The sequence below is a fragment of the Momordica charantia genome (genome assembly GCF_013281855.1).
Source record: "Momordica charantia cultivar OHB3-1 chromosome 2 unlocalized genomic scaffold, Mcharantia_2.0 BLBB01000002.1, whole genome shotgun sequence".
Classification (NCBI taxonomy): domain Eukaryota; kingdom Viridiplantae; phylum Streptophyta; class Magnoliopsida; order Cucurbitales; family Cucurbitaceae; genus Momordica; species Momordica charantia.
The window spans coordinates 14,043,715-14,062,939 of record NW_028275160.1 but is presented as its reverse complement, the minus strand read 5'-3'; the positions used below and the strand labels follow the sequence as shown (position 1 = coordinate 14,062,939).

The 19,225-nt window shown below is 38.0% G+C and overlaps 1 protein-coding gene across 1 annotated transcript; it reads left to right on the top strand.

The window, feature by feature from the left end:
• The first annotated feature begins 8,028 nt into the window (after window positions 1-8,028).
• On the top strand, window positions 8,029-8,499 carry LOC148212869 (uncharacterized). Its single transcript, XM_088120411.1, has one exon. It carries the CDS (start codon window positions 8,029-8,031, stop codon window positions 8,497-8,499), a length of 471 nt encoding a protein of 156 aa, XP_087976537.1.
• The last annotated feature ends 10,726 nt before the right edge of the window (window positions 8,500-19,225 follow it).

Here is a 19,225-nt window from a genome sequence, read left to right as displayed (position 1 = left end):
CTCTTCGATATTGGTCGAATCCCATTTTTGGATCGGTTGCTCTATTGAACATTTTGGGCTCTGATAATATATTAATATTTGAGTAGTCCATGTTTATTATAAATCGTTGTAAAGTCTATTTTCTTTTCATTGTGGGATTCTTAATATTCAAAAAAGAAAAAAAAGTAAGGGAGTGTGAGTTCGATCCCCACCTCCACAGTTACAGGTTGCAGACTGCGATCTTTCGACGCTTACTGTTTTTCACCTTTCTTAAGGAAACATTCGAGCTATTTTTTTAAATTTCAAATTTTTAATAATCAAATGATTGTCAAATGAGCTAAAAGAATAGTTTTTTTTAATTGATCTATTTAAAAATTCGACTTAAATTTATATAAGTCAAATAAATGGTAAAAGAATCAAGTATAGTTTTTTAAAATAAAAAATAAAAATAGTTATCACCTAGAAAAAAAATACATTGGTTGACTAGAAAATTTTCTTTTTTTAGTACACTTGAATGTATAATTTCAAACTCGAGACTTTTTTTTTATCGGTTTAACCAATTTAGGTATACTTGACTTAGCGAGATCATTATTTTATTTCTGTGAGGTGAAATGAAATTAACTCCATACTATTTGTAACGTGTATTGAACGTACAACAACTGACTTTGACTATTTAAAAATAAATATATATAAAATTTGAGGATTGTTTGGGCGTACAATGACGTCTTGTAGGACCCTGTGGATTTGTCGATTGTGGCCGTTAGATCTGAATTGCATGAGTCCTTCATGTGTTGAACGGACGGCTGTGATCCGCGGACGGTGGAGGGCTGGATTTAGTGGACGACACGAGAACCTTAGGCTGGGTGGGGACCACGATTACCTAATGAGAGAAGGGAACAGAATTTTGTGTTGCATGGGTCGCGGGACCCACTTAGGGATTCGATTGGGTGATCTGAATCGTTGGATTGCATCATCTGACGGCTGAGAATATATCTGATAAAAAGCGGTATTACATTTTTTTTCTTTTTTCTTTTATTATTATTAATTTTATTTGTTTTTCATTTTCCACCCACTCGTATGTTCTATCTCCATTTAGCAAAGGAGAGAGAAAATAAAATAGGATTCTAAAAATTTAGTGCTAAGCAAGATGGATTCTAAAAATTTAGTAAAAGAGAAAAAAAAAAGTTAGTATTCAAATTTTAAAAAATACTTTTGTTCTCTAGGCTTTTACCGAGGAAATGATTTAATTCTTAAATTTTTGTTATGTAACAATTTTTTAATTATTTTTTTTTGAAACATTCATTATTTTAGTTTCCCCATTCAGTGGTTCCCATATCACCACAATGGCATGACATCGAAAGAGTGACCCCTTGCTCTATTTAAATAGGCTCAGATGACCCCTTCTCATAATTCGAATATATACAACCTAGCTCTATTCCGGTTAGGGCACTGATCGAACAATTAGTAGTCCTATCTATCTACCTCTCCAGACACAAAGCAAGGGATTGAGATGCACGAAAGTCGCTTCGTCTAATCGAGAAGGGAGAAAGCCCAGGAGTTGATACTCAACTCACCTCCCCTCTTCCACAATTAGGTGATGACCAGGGGAGGGGTTTGTTGGGTGTGTTGCCCTAAACTTGTAGTTTGTATTTATGTAAAAACGAATGTATATTCAATAAATTTGTTATTGAATTTATAGCATTGCATTGTCCAAAAATCCAATAAACTAAACATCCAAGGTTATTTTAATGTAACTGGGACAGTATATATACTTGGTATATATTTGATATATTGGGTATATATTTGATATACCCCTGATATACGAGGTATATATTTGATATACCTCTGATATACAAGTGGATAATGTCTTGTGAATAACCTAAAGGGTCTATAGTATATGGATAAGGCTGGGTATCTTATTTTGGCAACACTATGGATACGACCCACTTTGTAAATGTTACAGACGACTCGATCCAGGTCGTTCGTGTGGAGACATGCGAGTGGGGGTATCCTGTACAATGAGTTTGTATAAAACCGGACTGCGAAATAGACAATCTTTAGATGTAACGCCGTTGACTAACAGATTGTTATTTCATAGGATGACCAAACAACTCATTCTCAATCCTGAGTGAGTTATGGACTCCTGCCCGTGAGGGCTCGTCCTTTGATATGTATGGGTGAGAGTGGCCAAAAGTTGCTGACTCAATATTCCTACCATTTTGGGGACGAGACCGAGTGAGGAGCTGGGAACATAACTTCACAAGATGGAATTCACTCCTCCCCGACTTTAGGGGAGTAGATGAGTATTCTCTTAAATGCTGACTCTGGGACTTGAACAAGGGGCCTCACCCTCTCATTGGCCCGAGAGGGACTTCCGGTTATTGGTCGGATCATAATCGGGTTGTTCATTAGAGGAGTAGTGGTATTTAAGGAGTACGATGTAACTCAAGGGTAAAACGGTAATTTGACCCAAGTTGAGTTACGAGCACTCGTGAAGGATTAACTTGTCATTAATGGTCGTGTATCCGTGGACACGAAAACATTCTGCAGTGAGAAGAGTGCAACTGCGGGTCTTTAGTGGAGTGACTCGTAGTTAACGAATGTTGATTAACTCGGTCAATGAGTTTGACCGATTAATCTTGTATCGTTGGAGCTTCTGATCTGTAGGTCCATTAGGTCCCTTTGCTAGCTCATAACGGGTAAAACGATGATCAAGTTTTTGGAAGAATTTGAACTGTTCAAATTACTTAAGGGATTATATGTATATTGATACATTATAATATTTAGTTAATTCTAAATTAAAACTATATATCATGAGAGAAATTATTTGAATGAGATTCAAATAAAATTAATATGAATAAGATTCATATTAAAACTATAGGTTAAAAATAATGTGCATAAGATGTACATTAGAACTATAGGTTATACAAGAGAAATGCTATAGAATATGATTCTATTTATGTGATAAATAATTAAGTGTTAATTATTTGATATATATATATATGTTAATTAATTATTAATTAGATTAATAATTAATTAATATGATTAATTAATTAATTAATTAATTATATATTAATTATTAATATTAAACTCCCCTGCAAAATTGCAGGGGGTGGGAGCTTAATTTGACGTGGGGAGTTACCCCACATCAGAAGACGTGGGGAGTTACCCCACATCATTTTATTTCTTCTGTTTTGTTGCAGTACTGTGCTGCAACACGAAGAAAAATAGAGAATTTCCAGCATCTCTCTCAATTTCACGGTGCATCTCAACTCCCTCTTTTTCCAAACAAATTGCTCCCACAAGCCCGATTCCGGTACCCAAAGGATAGCATGGAAGACCGTTTGGTGTTGTTCGGGAGATTGAATCATCGAAGAAGAGTTCTTCAAAGGTAAGGAAAAACTAGTTTTCCCCTGTACTTTCATTCATGAACGTTTTGATTTTGTTTCCCAAAAATCATGAACGATGGTCTGCTTCCACTCCGGGATTCATATCCCTTCAGGACCCCCGACATGGAAGAAACCCAACCCATTCATTTAGGGACAGGAGACGAACCCCAAAAGGTTAGGATAGGAAGCACTTTGACTCAAGAAGAACGGCCGCCACCCTCGCCCTTTAGAGATAGGGGCGCAACAAAAAGTCTTAAAAAAAAAAGGGAGGCCCTCCAAACTTCCCCATCAACTGTCCAATCAGCAGCCTCAATTAGTTTCCCCTTTTTCCACACGTCTCAAACCTAGTCAACAACCACAATTCCATTATTATCAAGAGGTTGCTTGCTTACTCTCCATTGGCGGCAAGGAAGGAGGCATTGGAAAGCGGTGGCAACATGCTATGGGGTGGCGGCCCCGCTTTAAACTTTAATATGGAACAATTTTCTCCTTGTAGTTTTAAACCTGCAACAACTTAGTCCCTACAGGCAATCTCATCAATGAAGTGTCGATTTTTATTATGTAACAATTTAAGAGTTGTAAGTTATAAACACATTTTGTCCCTCATCATTTTATCCATCTAGATATATAGAAGAAACTCTATTCAATCCTCACAACGGTTATCACACTAGGGTCTAAATTGATAAATTTTAAATTACAAGAATAAATTGATAAATACAAAAATTCAGAGATCAAATTAATACAAATTTGAAAGTACAGAGACTAAATTGTCACAAATAAAAGTTCAAGTACTAAATCGCTATTAACAATTAGTTTTAACCTAAAATTATAAATTTATTTGGATGAATAGACATAATAGACTTTGAAGGAAGACGAAGATGAAGGAAGGGGTGGGCGGCGCAAGAACATGAAGATCAAGGAGGGGTGGGTGGCGCAAGAAGAAGAACTGAATGTGGGTGTTTTAATTTTAAGGCTCCTTCAAGTATAATACTAAAATAATATAATATTAAAATATTAAAATAAAATAATATTATAATTACTAAAAAATAAAAAAAACTTCGAGGTGTTTAAAACTTCGGTTGGTCGATCGGTTTTTGAGATTCTGCAGCTTCCAACCGACCCATATGTCAGTTCTAAAATCAGAATCGACCGTCGACCGACAATGGATGAAAACTGACCGATCGACGTCGGTTTGGTCGGTTTTGGTCGGTCGACTCGGTTTTTCGGCCACCCTTGCTCACCCCTATGTGTGAACCTTATTAATAATATTTTTAATGGGTTCATTATTTTCCGTAGTAATATGTCATTTTGGTCAAGTTAATTGTTGCACATCTCACAATGGAATCGAACTCCCTATCGCCAATTTCCCTCTTCCGTGGAGATTTGGAAACCCTCAGCGCTGAACGAGTCTTGATTCATGACATCCGAGCTCTACTTTCTCTATTAGCTGATTATAAGTTCATGCATGTTCGTTGAGAAGAGAACCGCTCGGCTGATCTCTTAGTTGCTCATAGTCTCCATAGTTGTATTTCTTCCTCGTGGATTTATAACTTTCCTATCTGGCTTCTCCTTAGTTTGGAAAGGAAAAGTAGTTCTTCACTTGCGCCCGTGTAACTTTCTCTTCTTAAATGAAAGTTCTTTTATAAAAATAAAAAGGGGAAGAAGGTATGCACCAATCTGAATTATAGGATAATTTCAACTAATCAATCAATAAATTATATTTTGACATTATCTTATACGGGTTTGATTGAAAAAAATAATTGTTGATGCAGAAATTTGACCTCCTGAGATTCCGCCAAATTCGCACCAATCTTTTAGAATAAAAGGGATCGATGAGACCTACAAAACAGAATAACACTAAAGACCGGTGTAGCTCTTGCCACACAGGTTCCGATGCTTAAGTCGGAATAGGAGTAGTTGAGTATAAAGTGTAGGGTATTATGGTTTTGGCCGCAGAAATCTTGAGGCAATCAGGATATCTTCTCATTTTGAATATAGGATATCTTTAAGACCATCAAGATATCTTCTTGAAAATTGGGATTTTCTCGCCCATAACAATAATAATAATACATGAGATATTTTCAACCCAATTAATTAAATATATTTGACAACATTTGGCAAAACAAAAATAATATATATATATATATATATATATATATATATGAGACATCACATCATTGTTAAATGTTAACATTTTATGATAGTACAAGTCTGATGAAAAATAAAATCAATACACATAACGAAACTATGAGATTTAAAAGAGTGCTCACCCCGTGAACCTCGCTCTCCCTCCCCCTCCGTCTATGTATAAAGAACACTCTATTCTTAAAAGAAGTAAAGCAAAATCTCTTAGGTAAGAATATCTACGCGAACCTTTACGCGAATTCTTTACACACACCTAAACAGACTCTCAATGAGATTCTTGCAATTGCTCTAGCTATATGCTCTATTCTGGTTTGTCCTATCTTAAGTACTAATTGAGGCATCGAAGTTTAATTGGCAGAGCACCATACCAGTGCTAGATTTCTATGTGCACGTTCAGCTTGAGCTAGGAGACGAAGATGTACTTTCGTGTGGCTCCTACATGACATCTACCCATAATTCAACATCAACACAAATAATTAACGATAGAAAAACAAAATATTTCAAAATATAAAGACCAGTAAAATATAAAATATAACGTTGGAGGAATTAAAAGAGAGTTGGCAGCTCATAAAGTGAGAAAGGAATTGGGCCCAAGAGAACCCAACCCATTAAAAAAAGTCTGTCCAATGCACAATGCAATGCACAATGCATGGCATTGTCATGCATTTTTCGGCACCCCCTCCTAGCCGCACAATAAAAGGCTGGGACGGGGAAAGTTGAGCGGGCCCACCGCCTTGTGGCAGTGATCGCCGATTTTGTGCGGCCTATTAGGTCGCACCCCTTTTTTTCAACCACTTTCTTTGACCACCGCCAACAAAGCCGCCACTATAGCGTGGATATTGGACGCAAAGCACCCACCGACTCTCTTTGCGCATCTATTGGTCTCATTATAGAGCCAATTATAGAGTGGCAGTTGACTTTGACAAAACCTCTTTGACTTTTCCAACACCTGTTCACACTGCCATCAAAACCTATAAATAGAAGGGAGATATATCATTCTATTTCAAGCAATTCACTCGAGATTTGCTCATTTTCTCTCTTCCACGTTTAAAGCTCATCAACTGACTTAAGCATCGGACTGTGGTAGGCTGACACCACACCGGTGTTTATTCTCTTATTTTCTCTCTTATTACAAATCCAAGCTCCTCCAAATTTCCAAATCAAATCCTTATCCAACAGTTTGACGGTCAATTCCCCGGGTTACTTGGTTCGCTCGATCCTACCCGAGTTGCCAAAAATTGCACTAACAGTAGTTGGCGCCGTCTGTGGGGACGACTGTCCAAAACTCCCAAAAACGAATTATCACACCATGGACCCGAATGATGCTCATATTATTCTGGAGGAAACTAGGGATTCCGAACGAATGGAACATCATAGCCCGAGGCATATAGCATCCCAGCAAACTTTTTGACGTTCGGTTCAGGGTACCAGGAAGGCACAAGAGAACATTACGGTGACTACCCAGTTCGTAGACGACACCGAGGTGCCTCGGCGAAGTCGAAGTAAGTACACCCAAATTAACCGAGATGTGCAGGGACTGAAGGGAGATATGGCCCAAATTTTGGATCTGTTAAAAACAAAAAGACACCCAGGAATTTGCACCAGTTCCCCCTTTTAAGGTACCAAATGAAGAAGAACCACGCGATGGGTCAGGCACCCCATTCGCAGACAATGTCATGACAATAGCAATACCGCCAAAGTTCAAATGGCCAACCATGAAGCAATATGATGGTACCAAAGATCCATTGGACCACATTGACACCTTTAGAGCCTGAATGGATCTTCGGGGGGCTCGTGACGAGATATAATGCAGGGCATTTTCGTTAACTCTTATCAGTCCAGCCAGTACTTGGTATCGACAACTTAAAAGGCAGTCGATAACTTCCTTTCAGGAGTTAACTCGTGCTTTTCTGATACAGTTTGTAGAGGGACTTGAGCAGAAGAGACCAGCTACCTACTTACTGACGCTCCGACAAAAAGCGAACGAAAGCCTATGCGAATATATCGTTCGCTTTAATAATGAAGCCTTCAAAGTTAAAGGAGGCACTGACGGAACTGCCTTGACTGCTATCATGACTGGACTACAAGATGAGAAGTTTCTTTGGTCCTTAGGTAAGAAAACTCCAACCACCTTCGATGATTATATCGCTCGAGCTAAAAAACATATGCATGTTGGAGAACTACTCAATGCTCGAGAGAATCCGGGAAATACTGCCTGAAGCCCCAAGTCAAAAAAGGAAAGGTGGACCTTTAGGCAAAATCCTAAAAAAAGAGCAAAAGCTAACAACCAGCCTAAAGATCGATAGTTCTTGAAAAATATTCGAAGATATACCACAACAACTGTACCAGTAGAGCATATCTTAATGGAAATCAAGGATAAGAATCTCCTTAGGTGGCCCGCTAAAAGACAACAGGGAAATTTTCCCTGAGATCAAAGCCGCTACTGTTTATTCCATAAAGAAGCTGTACACAACATTGCTGAATGTGTTTGTTTGAAAGAAAAATCGAGACCCTAATGCAACAAGGGTATCTTCAAGAGTTCGTAGATAGAAGAGGAAGAGGTAATCGCCCTCCTTCGCATGATGGACTGCCAGCAAACAGGCAGCCTGATCTGCGTGAGATCCAGACGATATTTGGCGGACCAGCTGGGGGAGAATCTAGTAGAAAAAGAAAAGCTTGGGCCAGACAAGCACGACATGAGCCTTATGACCACATCGTCTACACATCCACATCGAGGCCTTCTGAATTCACCATATGCTTCAATCGTTCCGATGAACAAAGTCTACACCAACCACACAACGATGCACTAGTAATCGTGCTTCTCCTCGCCAATATCCAAGTACATTGCATATTGATGGACGGAGGTAGCTTAGCTGATGTCCTAGCATTACGAACATTTGATGCTATGAGAATCGGTCGAGAAAGATTAAAAACGTGCAACACTCCCCTAGTGGGATTTGATGGGGAGCGAGTTCACCCAATGTGAAGCAACGAATTACCTGTCTCATTTGGAGAAAGCCCGTGCATCCTTAATAGGTTAGTATGCCTTTTGGTCGTCGATTTAGATTCGGTATATAATGCTATCTTGGGACGACCCACTATACATAGTTTGGGGGCTGTACCTTCCAGTTTACATCAAGTTATTAAATTTCCAACCCCATGGGGAGTAGGGAACGTGTGAGGAGAGCAACGCATTGCTCGTGAATGTTACTATATGGCCCTACGCCCTGAACCCGTCATATCAAACTTTAAACCACTGAAATGAAGCGTCAATACTGAACAAGAAAGAAAACTTTTTGATATCCCAACACTTGCTCCACTCAATCGATATAAGGATACATTGCCAGATCAGCCAAAGAATCCCAACAACACTCGTGGAGAGCCAGCAGAGGCAATAGAAACTGTAACCCTACTTTCCGAAGAACAATGAGTTAGGATTAGTACACAAATGAGATCAGAACCCAGAGAGAAATTAATAGCATTTTTTAGATATAACGCTGATGTATTTACTTGGTCACATGGCGACATGCTTGGAATTGATCCCCAGGATAGTTCACGGACTTAATGTGAACCCAGATGCCAAACCTGTGATCCAGAAGCAGAGACCGTTCAACGCTGAGCGAAACCAAGCTATCTCCGCGGAAGTGACGGAACTCCTTAAAGCAGGATTTATACGCGAAGTGAATTATCCACAGTGGCTGTCCAACGTGGTCATGGTAAAGAAACCTAATGGGAAATGACAAATGTGTGTCGACTTCACGGATCTCAACAAAGTCTGCATAAAGGATAGTTTTCCCTTACCACGAATAGACCAATTGGTGGACGCCAGGGCCGGTAACGAAATGTTAAGTTTCATGGACGCATATTCTGGATACAATCAATTATGAATGTACGAGCCTGACCAGGAAAAGACATCTTTCGTAACAGAACGAGGACTCTACTGTTACTAGGTCATGCCCTTCGGCCTAAAAAACGCTGGAGCAACCTATCAAAGGTTAGTAAATAAGATGTTTGCACCTTTAATTGGTAGGAATATGGAAGTCTATGTGGATGACATGCTGGTCAGAAGTCGACTCTCAACCCAGCATGAGAATGACCTAGCAGAAGCTTTCAACATCGTGCGAAAATATCATATGAAGCTAAACCCCAACAAATGCACTTTTGGGGCATCTTCCTGTAAATTTTTAGGATATCTGGTTCATCGAAATGTGATCAAGCCAATCCAGACAAAATTCGAGCAGTTATGGAGATGACATCACCCAAAGACTTTATGGCAAGTTCAAAGCTTTAACAGAAGAATCACGACGTTAAATCGATCATATCTTGAGCCACCAATAAATGTTTGCCATTTTTCAAGATTCTTAGGAGAAGTGGTCAGTTTGAATGAACCGACCAACGTGAGCAAGCATTCTTACAACTTAAAGAATACCTTAGTCAGGTACCCTTGTTGGCAAAACCTTCATCGGGAGATGAGTTATTTCTATACATCGTTGTCTCAGAAACAGCAGTGAGTTCGGCCTTAGTTAAGGAAGAAAATGGACACAAGGTACCTATGTATTATACCAGCAAGGCACTAGCCGATGCTGAGACCCGCTACCCGTCCATTGAAAAAATGGCATTGGCCTTAATAGTGGCGGCCAGACGACTGAGGCCTTATTTCCAAGTCCACACCATCCACGTGCTTACAGACCTTCCGCTGAAGCACGGCCTTTAGAAGCCTGAAACTTCGGGACGATTAATAAAATGGGCCGTGGAACTGGGAGAATATGACATACGATATAAGCCTCAAACAGCTGTTACAGGGCAGGCAATCGCCGACTTTATCGCTGACTTAACTCCTGGCTTAGCACCACAAAGTGAAGATATCCCCCTTGGCACCCATAACAGTCACTTAGTAGATCCAGAGCTATGGACAATCTATGTAGACAGATCCTCAAATGGCCAAGGTTGTGGAGCAGAAGTAGTACTCCTATCACCTGCCAAGGAACGCATGGAAATTGCTTTATGATTTGGGTTTAAAACTTCCAACAATGAAGTTGAGTACGAAGCCTTAATTGTCGGACTCCAAGTAGCACGAGGACAAGGTGCCAAACATCTGGTTGTCCATAGTGATTCCATGTTGGTCGTTAACCAGGTTAGTGGAGAATATTGGCTAAAAGGGGAAAGGCTAAATGCCTACAAAAAGCAATTGCAGCAACTATTAGCCGAATTTCAAAATGGGAGATTCAGCAGATTCCACGATCAGAAAACAGAAATGCGGATGCTTTATCTCAATTGGCAACCGCTTATCAAACCAACGTTGGTAGGACTATCCTGTCACATTTGTACCACAGTCTAGTATAGGAAAGACAGGTCTAGTACAAAAAAGACCGGTAAAACTACTTTTTTGTTTTTTGTATTATTTAACATCTACTAATATTATTTATGGATATTGTAGGAACAAATGGTTGAACTAAAAAATGCACCAGTGGAAGAAGGTGCAAAACCTTCTTCAGCTCGACAAATCAGTGTTCAAGTACTAGGCAGACGAGGTGCACTTGGATGGGGACCACCGACGGCGACGACTCAGAATGAACGAAGTTCTCAAAGAAATAGAGAGTTAAGAAATCAAATCACTCAATTACAATCCGTTGTACAGACACAACAAAGCTTGCTTGAATCAGTTGCAAGAAACTGTAAACAGGCTAAGTAATGCTGGAGAAGGATCGTCACAACGAGCCAATTCTCAACCGTCGAATGATGCTTAAAAAGGTACTCATACATATTGTCCATAGTAGATGAGTATTAAGTAGATGATACTTTATAATAGATATTGGACTTGATGTGCTTTAACTATCCTACAGTTATGGTAGTCAAGACTTATGTTATATTGATACGAATTTGTTATTATATTTACATGTTAGAAGCATTTGAGTTGTTCATGATGTTAATAGAAGTGCTTTGAAGTGTTGTGACTATCATGCAGTTATGGTAGTAGAGACTTATGTTATGTCGATATGAATGTGTTAGTATATTCACATGTTAGGAGCATTTGAGTTGTTCATGATGTTAATAGAAGTGTAGCTACATACTTGATGCATGTACTTATGAAATACTGGTTTTGACGTAGCTAAGTGTTGCAGCTATCCTGCAGTTATGGTAGTCATAGCTTATATTATGTTTAATATAGGTTTGTTAGTAAATTCAAGTATTAGGAGCATTTGAGTTGTTTATGATGTTAATAGAAGCATAACAACGATCGTTTTGATGCATATACTTATAAATATTAGTTTTAATGTAGTTGAAATGTCGTGATCTTGCAGTTATGGTGGTCATCACTTGTGTTGTATAGTATAAGAAATGAGTTTATTAGTATTTTATGAAGTTATGAGCATTTTGGGTTGTTTATAGCGTTAATATAACATGACTAGATCTATATTGGTTTTGATGTCGTGACTATTTCTCTTGTAGTGTTGCAATTTTGTTTATTTTAGAAATGATTTAATAGTTGTTTGGATTATAAGCTATGATTTTGGAGTTCTAATAGATTACTTTTTGTTGATTGGTTTAGTGTTGTTCACTACGTTTTTCATTATTTAGTAAATTGGTGTGGATATATATATATATATATATATGTCGGTTTAGTAGGTCAAAAAACTCTTTTGATTATATTTTCATGTTAAATAAGTTGTGTTGTTAATTTTTTACAGGATATACTATGTCATCAAAAGCAGTTGTGCTGGATCATTAAGAAGAAGAACTTCGTGTACAAAACAACATGTTTTATTTTGTTATATGTAATTGAATCAAATATACTTAGAAGACAAATTCTTATTTGTAGCTAGAAAGTACTTTTTTGTTATAAGAGGATGTTACCCATTTGGAGAATCTACCTTACGTATTTTTTAATATTAATAATACTTTTCAACGACGTTTTATATATGTGTCGTTTTAAAGCACATAAATTGAGCAAAATTGAAGGTGAAATTGGGACGAAATCAGGATATTGCCTATTCTGGAACTGGTTTTTAGCGACATAAAAAGATGTCGCTAAATAAAATTTCAGTGACAAGACAATTTTGTCACTGAAAATTGTATATAGCGACATTTAAGGATGTCACTGAAACATAATTTATGCGACAGTGGCATATGTCGCTGAAAATGTGTATCAGTGATATCGTTAAATGTCGCTATATACAATTTTCAGTGACATTACATATTAGATGTCGCTGAAAACTGTTTTCAGCGACACCAACGGTTGTCGCTGAATATTAGTTTTAGCGACAAATATGCAGTGTCGCTGAAACTTTAAACGTCGAATAATCTGCGACGTTCTTAGCGAAGAATATGGTCTCGTTGCTGAAATCTTTAGCGACAAATTTGAGTATTCAGGGACATTTATTACGTGTCTCTGAAACTCATTTTTCTTGTAGTGACCCTCAATGTCTACACTATGAATGTCCTAGGCCATGGTTAATGGATGTGTCCGATCATTAAGTACCATAAATACAGGTGAGTTACCTACCAACATGATCGAGGCCCGTCGATTATAGTGACAAGCAGCCCAATACACCATGATCCATGATGTATTGTACAAATGAGGATATTCACAACCACTGGTAAAGTGTCTGGATCAAGAGGAAGCTGAATATGTGATGCGGGAAATTCATGAAGGAATTTGCTGTAATCATTTAGGGGCACGATCTCTAGCCCATAAGATTCTTCGACAAGGATATTATTGACTGACACTACGACGAGACACCCAAGTTTACACTCGAGTGTGTGACCGGTACCAGCGCTATGCAATGATCCCAAGGATGCTATCAGAGCCTCTGTTTGCCATGGTTAGCCCGTGGCCTTTCGCGCAATGGGAAATAGATCTCATAGGACCATTGCCAACCGAGAAAGGTCAGACTAAATACACTGTGGTGGCCATATATTACTTCACTAAATGGGCGGAAGCCGAGGCATTAGCCACAATTTTGGAAAAGAAGATCACCAAATTCGTGTGGCAAAACATCGTGTGTCGGTTTGGCGTTCCCTACACTATCATCTCTGATAACGGCAAGCAATTTGATAACGCCAACTTTAAGGATTTATGCAAGCAACTCAACATCCGCATTTTTACTCCTCCCCGACACACCCACAATCCAATGGACAAGTCGAGGCAGTGAACAAAATTATTAAACATCACCTGAAGACTCGTCTAGAATCCTTAAAAGAGAGATGGGCCTAAGAATTATCTAACATATTATGGGCCTACCGGACTACTGCCAAAACAGCTATTGGAGAAACTCCTCTCTCTTTGGCTTTTGGTGTTGAAGCAGTCATCCCTGTGGAAATAGGACTGCCTTCTCTAAGAATAAAAGAATACGATCCCATCGCCAATGATGAGAAACTCAAAGTGCATCTAGATCTTCTGGATGAAATCCGAGAAGTCTCTCATCAACGAATCATCGCCCAAAAGCAACACATCTCACGATACTACAACACCAATGTTCGACCGCGAGCTTTCCAAGAAGCTGATCTAGTACTACGTAAAGTAGCACAAGGAACAAAGAACAGTACCGACGGAGTACTCAGCCCTACATGGGAAGGTCCTTATTGTATCACTTGAATTGCCCGACTTGGTACGTACTACTTGGAAAATCTTAAAGGGAAACAGTTAAAGCATCCATGGAATGTAGAACATCTTCATAAGTATTATCCGTAGCTTGAAATATGCGATTGTAAATACGTACTACTTGGAAAATCTTAAAGGAAAACAGTTAAAACATCCATGGAATGTAGAACATCTTAAGAAGTATTATCCGTAACTTGAAATGTGCGATTGTAAATAAATAAAAGTACTTGGTTAAGCCAACAGATGTCTCATGAAGCATGTCTTTACAATAACATATACAAAAACCAAATAAACAACAAAAAGAATGCTAAACTACCCCTACACCTCATCCCTCTTTGAAGCATCATCCCGAGTCTCACCCTTTGTATCCATAGTATCATCCAACTGAAAGGCAAGGTCATTCAGACGAGCGACCTCTGAAGAACTGGTAGGACCCGCGGTGGATGCCGCCACGTCACCTGCCTCGACCATCGCAACATAAGGATGACTAGACTCTTCTGGTCGAGCCAACTCTGCCTCTAGAGCTAAAGAAAGAAATCTTAGGTCTACCTCGGGATATCTTTCACCGACCATATTAGTTACCCACGATATGCCCAACTTCATAGCCTCATTGTACATAGCCACAAGGGCACCTGCCTCTCGCATCACGACCTCCAGTTTGCTAGGGTCTCGCCAATCATTACGTAAAGCCTCGAGCTCTACCATGAATTTTGCAAGCTCAGGCTTAGCCTGATCTGACTCTGCCTGATGTCTAGTCAGATCCTCCCTCATAGCCTCAATCTCTGCCATCACACGGTCATGTCCAGGTTGTATCTGACCAAGCGTTATCTCGAGCTCAGCCTTCTGTCGACCAAGTTGATGCGTAAGTTCTCGAGATTCTTCCAAAGTTGTGTCACCCCAATCTTCTGCTGCTGCAAATAAGATAGCTCGGTTCCCATACGATAAACCGACGAACCAACCAGTGCGCAAGACTGAAGGACAAACAAGTAGTAAAATAGAGGAAAACACAAAAAATAAAAAAAGGAAAAAGAAGAAGGCGAGAAAAGCAAGCTCACCTTGTGTATCTCATGTAAAACATGACAAACGTCCTGATCAGGGTCACTAGTAGAGGATGAACCAGGAAGAATCCACCTTTGCACCCTCTCCTGAATACGTCTCCCAATCCTATCAATCTCTTCCGATAGAGCCGGTGCTTGGTAAGGTCCTTGAAAAGGTTGTGGCAGCGGGCCCTGTTTTTGTGCGGCCTATTAGGTCGCACCCCCTTTTTTCAACCACTTTCTTTGACCACCGCCAACAAAGCCACCTCCATTGTGCGGATATTGGACACAAAGCACCCACCGACTCTCTTTGCACATCTATTGGTCTCATTATAGAGCCAGTTATAGAGCGTCAGTTGACTTTGACAAAACCTCTTTGACTTTTCCAACACCTGTTCATACTGCCATCAAAACCTATAAATAGAAATGAGGTATGTCATTCTATTTCAAGCAATTCACTCGAGATTTGCTCATTTCCTCTCTTCCACGCTTAAAGATCATCAACTGACTTAAGCATCGGAGTGTGGTCGGCCGACACCACAACGGTGTTTATTCTCTTATTTTCTCTCTTATTGCAGATCCAAGCTTCTCCAAATTTCCAAATCAAATCCTTATCCAAAAGTTCGACGGTTAATTCCCCGGGTTACTTGGTTCGCTTGACTCGACCCGAGTTGCCAAAAATTGCATCAACATATAATATTGAAGTTTAATGGACCCACGTATGATTTAGGACTAGAAGTACTTGGCAGCCATTTGGGTATATTTTTTAATTTTACCGGGCAAAATATACTTTTCTTCCTTAAAATTTTAGTTTGGTGTCATCTATTTGTGTTTCAGATTTTTTTTTTTAATTTTTCAAAAACACTTTAGTCTGAGATATAGAAAATGGTTTTAGATAGTTCCTTAGGCTCATTTAACTATTAGTTTGACTAATGAAAAGACGACGTGACAGTTACTTGTTGATCGAGCTTGCTAACTTGATGAATTATATTAATTTTTGATGATTGGACCATGTAAGTTGATATACATTTTTTTCTATCTTATCTCTTCTTTCTTCTTTCTTCCTTCTTCCTGTTTTATAGACCTTAGCTGAGTGTTGTCATTATTGAACAGAAGTAGAATTAGAAGAAAAGATAATGATTATTGTGTCGTGGAAGAACCGTTGCCTTGAAATTAGCAATTTCGGCACGACTTTGGTACTAAAACATATGTACGCCGATTGCTCCCGAGGTTAGTAACACAAAACCCAAACTTGATTGTGCAATCCTCAAAGCAAATTGGAATCAAGAACTTGCTAAGAAGAAGATTAAAGGAGGAAGAAGTATTCTATTCTGTATGTTTTTCAAATTTCATATCTATATCTAGTTTTGGAGAAGAAAAGTAACTCAAGAAGAAGGGAAAATATTTAAGAATCACTCAAATTAATTAAAAAAACATTTAAACATTATTAATTTCATTAATTTAAAATCTTTTCATTTTCCCGATTTTCAAAAAAAAAAAATAATGATAATATTTTTCTTACCCCAAACATAAAAGGCTTTCCAATATAAACTCTCTTCCAAATTCAAAAACTACCTATATGGGACAAGTAAAGAATATTTTTGCTTTGTCATTCCCAACAGTCTACCATGAATGACAAATAGTAAAAATAAAAAAATTTTCAACAAAGGAAAGAAAATAAATTTAAGCATTAATATCTTTCGATTTGATTAATGCATTTTGAAGTAAGGCAACAACCTAAGTAATAAAATTGAGTTAGCTCTTGAACTTCCAGTAATTACGGTTGAGACCCCTACAACACATTTTAATCCCTTGTTTTGTAATATAAACCAAGTGCTATTAATGGTCTTGCACATAAAACTTCAGGTCATCGTGAAAGCTCTAGAAAGAGAAGGCGACTTCACATTCACATCACCTTAGTGCTTCGTCAAATCTATCATACATAAACCACTAAAAAACTGAACTTTCAAGACTTTTGAAGTAATCCATCAAGTCCATACATAAACCACAAAAAAATAAAGGGATATGGATTCACACGATACATATCACAACATAAATGTAAAACATTAGGGTTTTAGTACGCCATACATACTGAAGAATCATTAATTACCCTCCTTGTTAGGCCTTTAGTGAGAGAATCTGCTGAGTTCCTCCCAGATCTTCTATACTCCAAGGAGATCACTTCTCCACTTTTCAGCAATTGTTTCACAGATCCATGTTTCAAATGTATATGCCTTTTCTTGTCATTGTATACACTATTACTGACAATTCCTATGGCAGATTGTGAGTCAAATGTAATGATACTGGAACAGATTCCTGTTGGGATAAACACTTAAATTTATGGACCAATTATCCCCTCTTGTGTGAACCTAGTAGGAAATAGCAAGTAAAAATAATAATCCAAACAAGCACAATACATAAGCAATTTTAACGTGGAAAAACCCCCTCAATGTGAGGAGTAAAAAACCACGGACCGAATTCAAAATCTCCACTATAATCAATAATGGGTACACCAAGTTCTCCCTAGCAACAACTAGAGGCATACAATAATAATATCTTGAGACAATAAATCTCGGCAAACAAAGGGAATAAACTGGGGAAGAAAATTAGAAAGATCTCACTTAGAAAGTGGCACCAACTACCCACTGTATCTGACTGTAGGCAGCTCCAAAAGAAATTTCCACCGTTCAGATTGAAGACCCTCGTGTTATGAACAAGCTGTCAAAATTTCATCTCGATCGGACCACGGATCGACCTCCGATCATGCAAAAAATGTCACTGTACGAAATTGAATTTCTTTTCATTTTTCTTTTATGTTTTCTCTCCTCGATCTGCATGCATAGACTTTCCCTCTGTCTCCTGAATTATGTTTTGACCGGCTGCACCTTATATATATATATATAACCCTAAAATATTAATCGCCCATGTGGGCCTTAAAGTTGGGCTTTTCACACAATGTGAAAAATACCCAACAATTCCCCCACAATGACACTGTCTCCAAGAAGACTTCTCAGACATTCAGCCGCTTGCCTTCCTCATTTAAGTTCTATGAACTCAAATTCCATGGTGGAGCGTATTCTATAGGTATGCTTTGTTGATTTATATTAAATAGCTCCTCTGCCTAAAAGAAACATGTAACTGCTGATGGAACTCACCTCATCATTATTTGTTTACCCAATTTGCACCACAATAGGCAATTTGTTAAAATGCAAACACTAATAGATTATTGTACCTCTAAGATACCTTAATAAAGGAAGGAAATGCAATCCAATGGTTTTTACAAGAATTGGGAGTATTTTTACTCAATCTACTCACATCATATGTAATATTAGGCTAGTATAGTTCATTAGAAACATAACACTACCTATAATTTTTGCATATTTAGATTCAGATACACTGTGACCTTTAGCATCATAATGTGTTCTTACAAGTAGATTATCTTAACAATCAAATTTCTTTAACATCTTCTTAATATAGTGTGATTGAAATAAGAAAAACTCATTATCATATTTCCTTATCTTAACACCAAGTATTACATAAGCTTCTCCTAAATCTCTTATTTCAAAATGTGAAGATAAAAGTAACTTGATATCATAATGACCTCTAAATTTGTAAAAAAAAAAAGAAAGCATGTAGAACATATAAGCATATAATCACACAATCAGCTCCAAATAACTTTGCGTAAACACACACGTATCAATAGAGTTCAATTTATAATCGTTGTTTACTAAAGTACTATTAAATTTTTCATACCCATTGTTTGGGAGTTTGTTTAAGACCATAAATAGATTCTTTAAGCTTTCATACCTTATTCTATTGACCAGTAACTACAAAACATTCAGGTTGTGTCATATAAATCTTCTAGTCTAAATTTCCATTAAAGAAAACTGTTTTTTACATTTATTTGATTTGTTAATAGGCCACAAATAGCTGCAAAAATGATTAAAGATATGATGTAGTTATTTTAGTTACAGGAGAGTATGTATTGAAATAATCAATATATCATATTTTTGTTTATATCCCATAGCCACTAATCTAGCTTTTAAATTTTCGATCAAACCATTCGGTCTTAT

What these genes read in the sequence shown, in the direction of transcription:
- LOC148212869 (XM_088120411.1), top strand. Translation starts at nt 8,029, where the DNA reads ATGCAACAAGGGTATCTTCAAGAGTTCGTAGATAGAAGAGGAAGAGGT.